We start from the raw sequence: 14005 nt of genomic DNA on the forward strand, positions 1-14005 counted from the left end.
CTGACACACATCTGATCTGGTAGCATCTGATGTCACAGATTACACAGATGTCTGTAATCTTGAGGGATTATAGATATTTTAAAAGATAACATCCTAGATCAAGACAAAGATGTGCCATTAGCACAGTTCTTACCCCGTGGAAGAACAAAGTGCTGTATGTATGCATCAAAACACGTCTGACTGTTCACGAAATAGCAAACATGGATCAAAAAGTCTACAAGGGCTAGATTTCAAGAATCGAATCAAATTGTATTTGTTATATGCGCCGAATACAACAGGTGAAATGCTTACTAGAAGCCCTTAACCGGAGCCAATGAGTCCTAACAAGTGAAAAAGTGAAGCAGAGTTTGCCCTGTGGACTGGAGTTGCAGTGATACATGCAGTGGCCAGTCTGCTGTTTACAGCCTGTGTACTCATCTCCTGAGAAGTCTAATCTTGGGACGGGGATTTCTATCTTCACCGCGAATCAGAAGAATACGGCATATTCACATACAGTACAGTGCTTTCCAGCAAACTAATGCTTCAATGTACATTCGCTAATGTGCCTGTAATGTGCCACCGGTTCTAAACTGACCAAGGCGACAGCTTTTAAGGCCATTCATTGGGAAGGCTGGATGGATGATACTTTGTGACAGCATCTGATAATGCCCTCAGAGTTGGACAGACATGCCAGTGATTTCATCAGTCAAACCATTATAGCTGCACACTAGCAGTCTGGTAGCCATATGCCCTATCAGAGAAGTTTATACAGAAGCTAGCCTGGTCTGTGGATGATATGTTGAGAGTAGTGAGGGAATGTCTCAATGTCTCCTGATAAGGGCAGCTCTACTGTTATGGCTGTTGCACGTTACATTTACACTGACATATCAGCATGTGTCTATCATGTTGGCAGGTTTTTTTTTAAATAATGTTAGTGTATGCACTTCCAAACAGACAATCTAACACACCAGTCTGAGTCTATTTGAAATGTGTGTTCTTTATCAATGTGGAACACACACACTGCCAATGATAAGGGTGCGACAGAGATAAAGTTCATTTATCTACACTCATTGATCTACACTCTTCTCTCCTGAACATCTTGTGCTAACATCCCTTCCTACGTAGGCTATTCAAGTAGCCTACAACATAATATTCACTGGGAACAAACAGAAAGGCACTCCAAGCCTTGCATTCTCTAAATGATTTACAGTACTTTTCAATGATTGTGTGGTACCATATGATGCCATTATGAACTCAACATAGGTTAATGTTGTTCACAACCCTCATTCATAAACTAACAGGTCTTCCTAAACTCTTCTTGGGAAACTGTGACAGTGGAAGTTGCCACGTGCCTGGGCCACCACAGATGCCTTACAGCCAAACGGCCTGGATCACAAATGCCTCACGATGCGTGCCAGTACCAAGTGCCAGTACCCAGTACACCACTTCCATCCAGACTGCACACGTCTATTGTGTCCTCCACACACACCCATCAGCATGCGATTCAGGAGGCATTCCTGCCCTTTGTTTGAGGAGGAAAGGGAAACCTGTCAGGAAACCAGATTGTGGAGAACAGGAAGCTCTCATGGCTCGATAACCCCCCTTTGATGAGTAAAGTCTGAATACAGTTTGTAGCCAATCAAATACACACACGGATACATGCACAGTCCTGATACATTCATAATAATATATTAATTATTGCTGTTATATTATTGTTATATAGTCATCATTGTTATACATCATCACAATTTATCAGAATATTAACAATCATTTCACAAGGCCTAAATGTTTCTATTTGTGCATGTTTGTGTATTAAACAATCACAAACCAGTCGGGTAAAAATTATTTAATATTAATTCAATTTTTCTGTGCAGTCAAAGCTTATACCGTTCCAAAATTTACACCACACCCAGCCGCCACTTCAACCACACAACCCCGCTTCTTTCAACATCCAAAGAAAACACATTGGCAGAACAATACGTTTCCATGGGTATTATAATAGCCCAGTTAGTTAGCAATAAGAGCAGAATAACTATATTTGACAATCGGCTATGTCTACTCAAAGTCAAGACACAATACCGTGGTGCGAAATGCAGTGACCTAACCATCAAACATCTGCATAGCCATGCATCTGGAATTTCAATACATGGAGGACCGTGCTTGAATACCCGTCCCTCAAGACTAAAATATGAGCGCTCCCTATTATGAATGACCTTTTGTGTTCAATTTAAGTATAACTACCCAGGTAAGACTATGAGCCTTTTGTTATTCATGAATTACAAGAAGGAGATGTGCAGTTTTCGCTTCTAAATCACTCCGTGATATTTCCAAATGACATTCTGGCTATTGATATGGCTATTAAAAATGGCAAGTGTTCAACACTCGTTTTACAACCGAAAATATGCGTTAAAAAGCTATGGTTTTTCGCATGGATTCTACTTCCTTGTACACCATCAGTAACGTTTTGAACCATGAACTGTGAGAGGATCCCCGGGCACCGTGCCACCACAATTGCGCAGCCACATCTTTGACACGCCATACCTTACAAAGAAACGCACGTTCATCTAACCGCACAGCAATATATCGCCTAAATATTGCGTAATCCCTAGCCAACACTATTTCAACTGGAGACAAATAATTGTTCACCATTTTGTTATATAATACATACTTTCCACTGAATAAAATCAGCAATTTGTTTAGTTGCAGATGTGCATCTACGCGCTCGTTCCAACATTGAACGCATATGTCGAGTCTAAACGTTTCTTATCCAACCAAAGCTTTTTTTCCCTTTCAAAGTTTCCTAACAGAAAAGGAAACTTCGGGATAAATAGGAAAAAAGAAGGACATCTGGTTACCGCTTTCGGAGCAAAAAAAAAACGTTCATTGCCCAACATTGTAGGCTACTGCTCACAGACATAGCAACTCATGCTAAAAGGAGGCGCAACTCCGAAAAGCAAAGCTCTCACAAATTCGTACACCCAGTCTTCCACCCTTACCTTAATAGTTCCGTCCATTTTGCGCAATTTTCAGCGAACCCCAACAATATTCCAAACATGACACGCTCCTGAATTAATTCCAGCCCCCGATATGTCGCAGAGAGAAAGAGACAGTTACCGGATGGTTTTTTTCTCTACATTTGGGAAGTGAAGTCACCGCTTTTGAGAAGGAAGCTATGTGTGTCACTTCAAGCCCTGCCTTCATTGCAGCTCCAAAAAGCAGGATACTTGTCCCAAAGAGATAAGCAGGGAAAACAATTGCGTGTTTCCCCCGCTGTTAATGTTTTTACTCTGAAATATTTACAGAATGGTTGCCAGCGTTGTGCACATGTTGTTGTAGGCTACATTTGTGGCATGTTTTATACAAACGTCACAGACACTGGCGAATGAGTTTGTTTCAACAATTCCATCAATATACATGTATTATGTTAAATTCATTTGCCGATGAAAAAGTAATAATTTAAACTGGTATAGACTGTTATGTGATTCCATAATGTTGTATAATCTCCTCATTGCTTTTAATACAATGCGTCCATAATTTCCCCCTTGATTTTACTTTAGCCTAATTCATCCCCTGCTCTTTTAACATATTATATTCGCGTTTCCACTGCGAGATGGAGATATAAAATAGAGTTTCACTTTCAAAGCAGACAGATGTTTTCCTCGAGAGTGCTGATGAAATTGACTGTAAATCAAACCAAGAGGAACAAGAACTTGAACTACCTGTGACAAGGGTTGATGCTCTTTGTTATAGCTTTCCAAGCCTCAGTGACGTTTTCCTGAAACACCATTAATAACATCCAAGCACGCAGCGCCCCAGATCAAGGTCCGCTCTACACGTGTGCGTCTGCTATCCAACACAGTAGGGAATTATGATGGATTGTAGGCTTATATTTCCAAATATTGCAAAGGGGAACCCCCTCTCTTAATATGTTTGGAGTTTAGTTCATGAATAAATGTGTGTGGTTTTCATTAATGTAATGATGAAGTATACCTACTCCCATGATATGTTATTACATTGCTATTACATGTTATTACATTATTATAGGCTTCTATTATTATTATCATTATTATTATTATTATTATTATTATTATTATTATTATTATTATTAGGTCTAGGCTATAGTTGAACTACTTTCTTCCTTAGGTTCCTGGAGCCATGGACAAACATCTCCTGTCCCCACCCCCAACCATTTTCCCTCTACCTTTGGAAATTGCCCTCATCAATTCAGACACAATTTCAGCTCAGATGCCAGACATGGAGCCAGCTCTGAACGTGACCAGACCAATAGGGCTCTGCCTGAGGGAGCGGCAAGGCCACAGAGCGGCCAAACCGAGCCTGCGCTGCTGCGACTGACAGACGGGCCGGTCTGTCTGCTCTCGACTTGGGGGTCTGTTGCGGGAGAGGCCCCCTCGAGACCACCACATCTGGATCCTGCTTGGGGTCAAGGCTTCTCCTGCCTGAGGCCAGTTCAGCTTCGTGTAATTAAGGGAGACACCTTGTTTAACTATTTAGTGGCCGTAACTTTTTCTAATTCAACATTCCACTGTTTTGGTTTTGTATTGGATTTCGTTCATTTTAGTTCAAAATAAAAGTAGGGCGAATGATGTCATGGTATAATATTCATTATAGATTCCATCCATTTTAAACCCGTTTGCAATAGAAGAGGGCAATAGCATGGCTTAACTTTTAGAAAATAATATATGTTTATTATTTTAAATAGCCTATTGACTAGTATGCCTAATAGTGAATGTCTGTCATTTTCTGGGCCATATAAGTAGGCCTATTTCCAATATGCCTAATAACCCGTAGAACGCTCACACAATCTTGTGTGATTTGTTGACACCTGAGGTTACTTGAGGAATAATGTGACCAAACTCTGAAATCACCTGCCAATATTGATTGAGTTGGTCATAGAGGCACAGTAAGCGAGGTAAATCACACAACAAAACTAAAGACTAAGTAAGAGCTAGGCTATCACTAATCAAATTACTCACGCCATTACGCACGAAACATGCAAGTTTATGCAAAAAGAGAAAAGCTATCCCGGCTTCCGCCAAGGCCATAATGAATACTGTGGTAACAAACATTTTCGGAGGCCAATAAGCAGATGCAAGTTGGTTTATACAGCGAACCACATAACATCTGGCTTGACGCTGAAACTTGACAGCCAGACATTTCTTACCACGAGCCGTGGGAAGCCATAGCTCCTCCATTGGACAATACAAGAAGTGGGTGGATACTACTAGTTCCAGTTTTTAAATAGTTGCCCTTTTGCTCATCGTGAATTTACAGCACTTCACCACTTCACTTGCTTATAAATGCGCAAGAATAGCAGATATAGGCCTAAACATCTTCATAATGTAACCAAATGATCTAAAGAGTAAATTATAACGGCGATGATTATGCCGGTATTATTATAGATATTCGTCATAATTATTAGTCAAGATTATTAGCCTACTGAAAGAGGCCTTTGTTTATATTATTCGTGAACAAATATTAATTAATAAAAGACCAAACAAACGTTAGGCCTACAAAATTCCACTTCTATAAATTAATTTATGTGACAAACCTTTTTGGCCTATTATTTTAACCACTAGGCTTACATAGCCATAGATATGGATCGGCAATTTACGATTGTTCATTAGACTTCAGAGTTCTGGTAAACCCCTTCCCTCTCTCGGCAAAAAGAAAAACAAGTAAAATACTCAAGGCAAAAAGCAGAGACTGCAGCATACAAGACCTAACTGTCTGGTCCCTTGCTCGGGGCCATAATTAATTTGAGATTTATTTTTATTGGAGAGCTCGAGCCTCGCCTGGCCTTAACCTAACAAAACAAATGCTAGACCATGGATTCGCTTGAATGAAGCAGCATATTTATTTAAAATGTGCCTTGAGGCGTGCCTGGTTCACATTCTAACCAATATCTTGCCCGAAAATGTAAAATAATTAAATGAACGTTTCGATTAAAACGAGGGCAATGCGATATTCATTGACCTGACCTACTTTGTCTGAAATGTGGGTTGCTTAAGGAATCTTAAGCATTCAGTGGTTAACCAAAGAGTACTTCGCACAGGTTCTTGGATTGGTTTCCCAGTCATTGCCCCTTTGTCTTATTTAGGGAGCAAAAAGGGTCATTTCAAAACACATTTTCTCCTCAAACATTCCTTGCTGTTCAAGTCTCCCAAAACAAATCGTGAATTGTTCAGAGGACTCAAGCAATGTGGCCAGTGAAAATTAAGTATTTCTGCAGAGCGCTACAAACGTTATGACTGTATGAAAAGAGCCCTTATATGCAAAGGGGAATAAGTCGCCAAAACATAACAAGTCACTCTTGGAATATTTTGATTATAAAGATATTATGAATGGCTTGACTAAGCATAATTGTTCATTTTCATAAGCAGACATGCTCCGCCTATATGCAAATGGTCTTCAACCAATGATCTATGAAAGATATGGCATCACATTTCCAATATTATTTTAAAACAGCCTGACTCACATAATAGCCTGCCGAAATGTTTATGTGTTATGATGAGCAATCAACAGGCAGAACAATGACAAGGCATATACACTCACACAACACATTCCCATAAAACATGACGTCTGCACGTACCCTGATAGTTTTCTAACGTCAGATTATGGCATGTCCGGTATTGGGCAGTTTAATGTAGGATTTAAGATTAACAATGGGAATGCATATTTCGTTTCAAACAAATCGTCCCAAGGCCTACACATTGTCCGCTTGCAAGAATTACACGCTGTACCATGTGATTCAATGCACAGAGTTTTAAACCTGAAAACCAGATGTCCACTATTTGCTTTGTTTACATTCTTTGAGATTGTGGCGGAGAGAGAACAAAAACTGCATGATGTCAAATATAATAATGTGCTATACCGGTCCCGCAAAGAGATTAAATCAATATTGATGTCCAGACAGATTAACAGAATCACATTATACAGTAGACTACCAAACAATGTTTGAATACAGGACTATTCTGCAGAACGGTTAAAACATGATAACAACAATGGAATAGAGAGAGGCAATTGTGCCAAGATTTAATTGATAGGATACCTATTCAATACACCTCTCATATTATGCGTAGGGTAGGCATAACGATAGAGATTTTAAAAATGACTACCAGATGCAAATTATTCGCAAAATATCCCCATGAATATAAAATGAGGGACGACCCAGAACGTCCACCAAAATTACCTGCTCGAAGAGACGATGTTGTCTTACCTTGACATAAGACGAAGTGTCAGGCACGGTCTGAAACATGTTCATAGAACCGAGAGGGCCGAGAGGTGTTCAACAGTGTTCAACGGGCCCTGGGGAGAGTAGAGGAATATTAACACCAAAAAAAGGGAAAAACTGAAAGAGTGAAATATATTCTAAAATAACAATGCATTAAAATAATTATAACACAAATAAATAGATTAGTAAAACATATTCATAATATGCTAATATTGTCAATAACAATACTTATAATAATGTGCATATTGATCATCAATTGTGGTTCAATGCATATGAGAATAATTAATTATGTAATAACAATGTAATGACAAATAAGGCCTATAGTGTGGAGAATAATACATGTTATATCATGCCAATATGTCACGTCTAAATAGCTATGATAGCTCTGTCTGATTGGTGGAAGAATGACTCCGCTTCCTATTGGTAAAAGAGCTACAGTAGGCTTGACGTAACACTGGGATAACACACTTTCCTGACCACTCGTCCAGTAATGCAATCGACCATCAACAACCTCTCTTCATAATGGACTAGCATCCACACAGCCAGCATTCAAGCTTCATTAATCAATTAACTCATACCTCTTCGACTCTTTTTGTTAGTTCATTTTTTTATGTTAAATTAAATATGCCAACTTTTGTGCATTTTCAATGGCTGTGATCTCCTGAAAATATTCCCTTCAGGCTAACAGTCCAATTTTCTGCACTCTGGTTGTTATCAAATGAGTTTTGTTTAGATATTTTTTCAATTCGCCCTCAAGTAAAATTCTTTATTTATATAGACTTTAGCCAAGTCTCCAAGCCTCAGACCACATATTGTGGTTTCAATTAAATAAACAATTTGAAAACCTTTTTACTTTCGGAAGCCTTTTGCTATTGTTCATGCTGTTGTGATATCAGGGTAAATTATGGAAACAATTATCAATAACCACCACAGCTAGAGAGCGATCCCAGGACCGCGCACGAGCACCTTGCGGTTTTGTGAATTGCGTTCCATTCCGTGCAACCACTTCCACTGAAATAAGGAATAGGGACAGATTTGGTTCGTAGGCCCACTGTAAGTTATTGGACACAGACTTGATTCATTCAGACATGTGACCCTCCTTGCCGTGTTGTTTCCTTCGTCATATATTTGGTGGCGCAATGATAATCTAACAACCAATCACATATTATCATGCATGATACCACTGTTCATGATGACCAGAACCACTACCATGGTTGACTGACTTTAACTTTCTCGATAGACAACTCATGTGGAGAAAGCAGGGCAGCAGAGCCCCAACCCCAACCCCCATCACGTTTCTCCCTGAAGCTTACCACATATTGAAACACTTTTCGCTTTAATAAGTGCAGTTTACAAAGTCTAGGGTGAAAGGGCAGCTCGAGGACGGTGTCTTTAGCGGTTCCCTCAGTGTGCAATTATCAAGAAGGCTGGCACATGCATCATTTAACATTCCTAACATCAAGCAAATTACACTGAGACAAACACTGGTCTCCAGAACTAGTGGATAATGAAAACGAACTTTTTATTGTCAGATTGCGGTCAAAGACTCATTCATTTCGACTCACATCCACTGACAGGAGACATTCACTGTCATTGTGAAAACGGGGAATACCGAAAGGTAAAGTATAACTTGTCACTATAGGCCTAAAATGCATTGTGCAAGGCCCCCAAATCCACAGCGGCATTATGTTAAAAATAATCACATGTTCGAAATACGATGAAAACAAATGGACCACTACACATCCAGAATGCATGTTATAGCAATCTCTAAACAAATAAATACATGTAAAACACACGGACTGACTAGTGTCTGATCAGATATTTTATAGGCCCACAGTCACATATTTTATAGAATCCTTTCACGTTTGGCTGAAATGTTTTGGTTATTGAATATCTGCCTCAGCACCGACCACTGATACATTATCCAATAGGCTTATGATCGTGGCACGATTTATAATTGTAGGGGACCAACATGTTTCGTATTTTCAGCTCCTGTAGGCAAACTTTAGGCTCGCCTCATAAAGTTTCCCAAATGCATCCAATTTCTAAATGGTAAAAGAGCATAGAATTCCGCATATGTAGGCAATTAGCCGACTCGCGGCTCAGGAGGACTGTTAAATAACTGCAGTGGCTTTCCTCTGAGACAGCCCGTGGACTGGAAGCCTCTAGTGTTACATTTTAAGCATATTACCTTGTACCAGAGCTTGCTGTTATCCATCATACATGAGGACGAACTGATTTCCCCTAATCTTTGCATTTCTTTCTAACCACAGTTTTCACTCATCAAGCAACCACGAAAGCAAGTTATATTAGGACAAACTAAAACACATTTCGAAAACAAACATGACTTGTAAACGAAAAATAAACTAAATGTAATTTTTTTATCAGATGATAGCCTGCAAAACATTTGTTTAATCTAAATGGAAACCAGACTGGCATTGAATCTTGATAAATTAGATAGTTTTCTGAAAAGGCAGGCTACATTAATCCAGAATTAGTTTTTAAAAAACAGTGGAATTGATTTATGGTCACCAAACACACAGCATACACAGAGGTTTGTGGCTGGTTAGAATAGCCTACGGGTCGCAATCTTACAAATGTAATTTCCTCACTCACCTGTCGTTATGTTGTCAGTCGTCTATTATTTCAGTTTAATTATTCCCCAATTTAAATAATTTGTCCCGTCTATTCAAAGTCGTTACCATGGATGACAGTAAGTTATTTTGAGAAGGTGTATGGAGCGCGGGGTGTATGAATGGGAATGTTACTGTGATGAGAGAGCCGCCAGTCGGCAACCAATGGGAAGTGAGTGAAAAAACTCCCCTTGGGTTTAGTGTGAGAGGGAGCCGGAGTTGCAAGTCAAATGAACCATGAAATAAGGAAAATCTTATAGGAAATAGGAACAGCACCATAAAAAAGGCAAATAGTGAGAGGTACTTTTAAATTGGAAAAAATAATAGGGCCTAATGTCCTTCTGCCGCCCTTTCGTGGGATATTGAAGGCCACCAAGTGTTTTTAGGACAAAAGAAATAGGCATATCTACACACCTGTCCATGTAGGCTATGTTTACGTTATGAATACAACAGGACATCGAGTGAACTTTTGTATAAAACTTAAACAAAATGCTTTATCAAAAGAAATATCATGCCAACCTTGAAACCACAAATAAGATCTCAATAATATCAACCATATGAAACCGTTTCTGTTGTTAAACATGTTATTTTCAAACACAGAAAGTGATAACAATGTCTGATTGAATACGTTATATTTCCCTTTACGTGTTTACAACAGTACAGTCCGATTGAATGTAAAACCTTTAAAAAAAATCTACATTTATCTTATTTTACTTTGAAATGTCTCCAACAATGGAGATATTCTTGTGATAATTCCCGCATGAATAATTGCAGCCATAGCAGGATCCGCGCTTCGTGGCCTCCTGACAGAGACACGTGTCTCCAGTGAGTTTGTTTTTCCTGTTCAGTTGACCCCACTCAGTTCAGTAACTTCATTTCCTACACAGTGCCCTTATCCTCCACCCAAGAGTCCCTCAAAGGATGTTGGGCAATTCACAGGGAGAAAAGTTGCCCAAGCATAGGATTTTACAGCCTCATTAAGGTCATCATTTAACGCAGGGCAACCAAAGTGAAATTGAGAAGCTTTCAGTTATCTACATATGTCTTAGGTATAGGCACTTTGCCTAACCCATGTATCAATACTCTGTAATGGATGCATGTTGTAGCCTAGGCCTATGGGTCAAAGCTGGTAGATTATTGTATTACCATGGCTGGCGTGCACTGATGTGGTCAAGGTGTTCCTAATAAAAATAGCATCAGTTGCTACATGATTTTGCTTCTACAGAACAATGACCCGAAATTCTAACATCCGTTAACTGACAATGTTCTCAACTTCTCAATACTGTTTCCTTCTGTTGCATGACACGCTACAGTCATATTCAAGTAGCCTTCTTTCAAGACAATCTGTTGAGCATCTGTTGATTTTGTAACAGATAACGGAAGTGTGGAACCATACAGGTGGGGGGGATCATTAAAAAACAAAGCCCACAAAACATACACATGACTTCAACATTGTAAAGTTGATGACGCATACACATCCAAGAGCCTCCTAGCAGGACACCAGGAAAAGAAAACAGTGGACTGACTAGTCTACCTATAGGAATTCCAGTTAAAATGGTGAGGAACATTGACATTTTGAAATCTGCATTATAAGTCAACCTAATGACAGAAATGGGTAATGGCGTTCATGACAGATGCAGTTTATAGCTAATATGGTAACTTTATTTTCCTTTTTAGAAGACCCATGGGTACCCTGTGATAGAGTGGATTTTTACATTCCCATCCAGATGTTTTGTGTCAGCTATTTACTCTCATCTTCAATTACTAATCCAGAAAGATATTTCAATGGTTAAAACATGGGTAAAGGATTTGGCTATTGATAAAGAGGCTATTGGTAAAGAGGCTATTGATAAAGAGTCTATTGATAAAGAGGCTATTGATAAAAATAGGCTATTGATAAAGAGGCTATTGATTGAGAGAATGTCTGGAAGAATATATTTCACTTATCAAAGAACTCAAATCATCAATTTATTTATTTTAAGCTCTGTCATAGGTTGCAATGGACACCACTGGTAAGATGCAAAAAATGCAAAACATGCTCCAAGCTCAAATTGTGACCTATGTTCCCTCAATAGGACACTTGGCACATATAAACATATGATTTGGGATGGTCCTGAGGTTTATGAGTTTTGGAGGAAAAGGTCATCTATTCTCTCTGATATGATTGATAAAATTGTAACCAAAGACAGTACAGTATGAAGATAGGCTAAAACTGCTTCTCCAATAGAAATCCCAGGTCACACTTCTGGTCGATGTAATGGCAAAGTTGGCTAGCTAAGCTCATGCATAGAAACACGTCGTCGGGTGTAATGGTCATTTCGTGCCTGACTGCGCATAGGCAGGCCGTCAAATCAAAGGCACTACTTCAATATAAACTTGTTTTTGACTAAAATTTAAACGTGTCAGTTTGTCTCTTTCACGAGGTTGGAGTAATAACATGCTCGACTACTTAAGACTCTGGCTCGTATCTAGTTTCTGCCTTTAGATAGAGAGAATATGTACAACTAAGAAATCATTTTTCACTTCTCTCATTGACTTCTCAAACCCCAAACCCAGGCTTGGTCTGATTGGTCTGTTTCACAAGCGTTCCCTGAAATCTCGCAACATTGCACCTCTGGGATTAGAAACCCTTGAACAAATTCCTTTGTTACTTTAAAGGACAATTCAAACATTTTAAACTTCATATTCATCATGTCCAGCACCACCCTAACATCAACATACTGTATGTGAAAATTGTGCGTTTCTATGTTTTGTAGTACAAAATATAGAGGAAGATAAGTGTTTCCAATGACATCATCAGTGTGATTCAAGTGATTTTAACCAGTTACTAGTAGGCATTGCCTACTAATTGCCTACTAATGGGTTGATGATGTCACTGGAAACACTTATCTTCTATCTTTTTTTGACTGCAAAACATAGAAACATGCCATTTTCACATACACAGAGTATACAAAAACACCTGCTCTTCCATGACATAGACTGACCAGGTGAATCCAGGTGAAAGCGATGATCCCTTATTGATGTCACTTGTTAAATTCACTTCAATCAGTGTAGATGAAAGGGAGGAGACAGGTAAAAGAAGGGGTTTTAAGCCTTGAGAATATTGAGACATGGATTGCGTATGTGTGGCATTCAGAAGGTGAATGGGCAAAACAAAATATTTAAGTGCCTTTGAATGGGTATGGTAGTAGGTGCCAGGTGCACCGTTTTTTGTCAAGAAATGTAATGCTGCTGTGTTTTTCATACTCAACAGTTTCCCGTGTGTATCAAGAATTGTCCACCATCCAAATGACAACTTGCCAACTTGATACAACGGTGGGAAGCATTGGAGTCAACATGGCCAAGCTTCCCTGTGGAACGCTTTCGACACCTTGTAGAGTCCATGGCCTGAAGAATTGAGCCTGCAACTCAATATTAGGAAGGTGTTTCTTATGTTTGTGAATGTTGATGTTGGGGTGGTGCTGGAGATGTAGTTTTAAGTATGTATCTGAATGAGAAACAATGGAAAGTTTGCCTGGCTGGGTTGATTGCTGTCAAAAGATCTGTTGTTCAGTGCTGGTTGCCACCACATGACCTTCATATAAGGAAATGTTTTGTAAACTTTCAGGACGTGGTTATGTTGGAGTTATCTACTGCCCGTGTGCACAAAGCCAAACATACTACTCTGGAAACGTGGAAAGTTTCTGCTTCAGAAATCTCTGAATTCCTTGAGATGGTGCAGGTGTGGGATAAAAATGCTTTCTTGATGTTGTTATACTGGTCATAAATGTTACTTTGTGTACTTTTTATTTAATTGTAGTGTTGATTTGTTATTTTTTTTAATTCATTTTCTTCTGTGTGTTTTCTATATTAAACTCAGCAAATAAAGAAACGTCCTCTCACTGTCAATTGAGTTTATTTTCAGCAAACTTAACATGTGTGAATATTTGGATGAACATAAGATTCAAACAACTGAGACATAAACTGAACAAGTTCCACATACATGTGACTAACAGAAATGTAATAATGTGTCCCTGAACAAAGGGGGTGGTCAAAATCACTGTAGTGCATCTCCTCCTCGTGGACTGCACCAGATTTGCCAGTTCTTGCTGTGAGATGTTACCCCACTCTTCCACCAAAGCATCTGCAAGTTCCCGGACAT

The 14005-nt window shown here is 39.2% G+C and overlaps 1 protein-coding gene across 4 annotated transcripts in view; it reads right to left on the reverse strand.

Annotated features, from left to right (window-relative positions):
• The window catches only part of LOC118370774 (Friend leukemia integration 1 transcription factor-like), a 33107-nt gene extending 23104 nt beyond the window's left edge, over positions 1 to 10003 (reverse strand). Inside the window, exons 1-2 of one of the 4 annotated variants that reach the window (XM_035755908.2) lie at positions 9848 to 10003; positions 7217 to 7305 (exon numbers count right to left, since the gene is read on the reverse strand). In XM_035755908.2, coding sequence (XP_035611801.1) covers positions 7217 to 7261 — 45 coding nt within the window. In that variant the 5' untranslated portion in view covers positions 7262 to 7305; positions 9848 to 10003. Of the gene's footprint in view, positions 1 to 2975; positions 3179 to 7216; positions 7306 to 9847 lie in introns of those variants that run through there. The other 3 variants (XM_035755906.2, XM_035755910.2, XM_035755909.2) reach the window with 3 other exon arrangements.
• Between the last annotated feature and the right edge of the window lie 4002 nt (positions 10004 to 14005).

Source organism: Oncorhynchus keta, chromosome 1 (genome assembly GCF_023373465.1).
Source record: "Oncorhynchus keta strain PuntledgeMale-10-30-2019 chromosome 1, Oket_V2, whole genome shotgun sequence".
Taxonomy (NCBI): domain Eukaryota; kingdom Metazoa; phylum Chordata; class Actinopteri; order Salmoniformes; family Salmonidae; genus Oncorhynchus; species Oncorhynchus keta.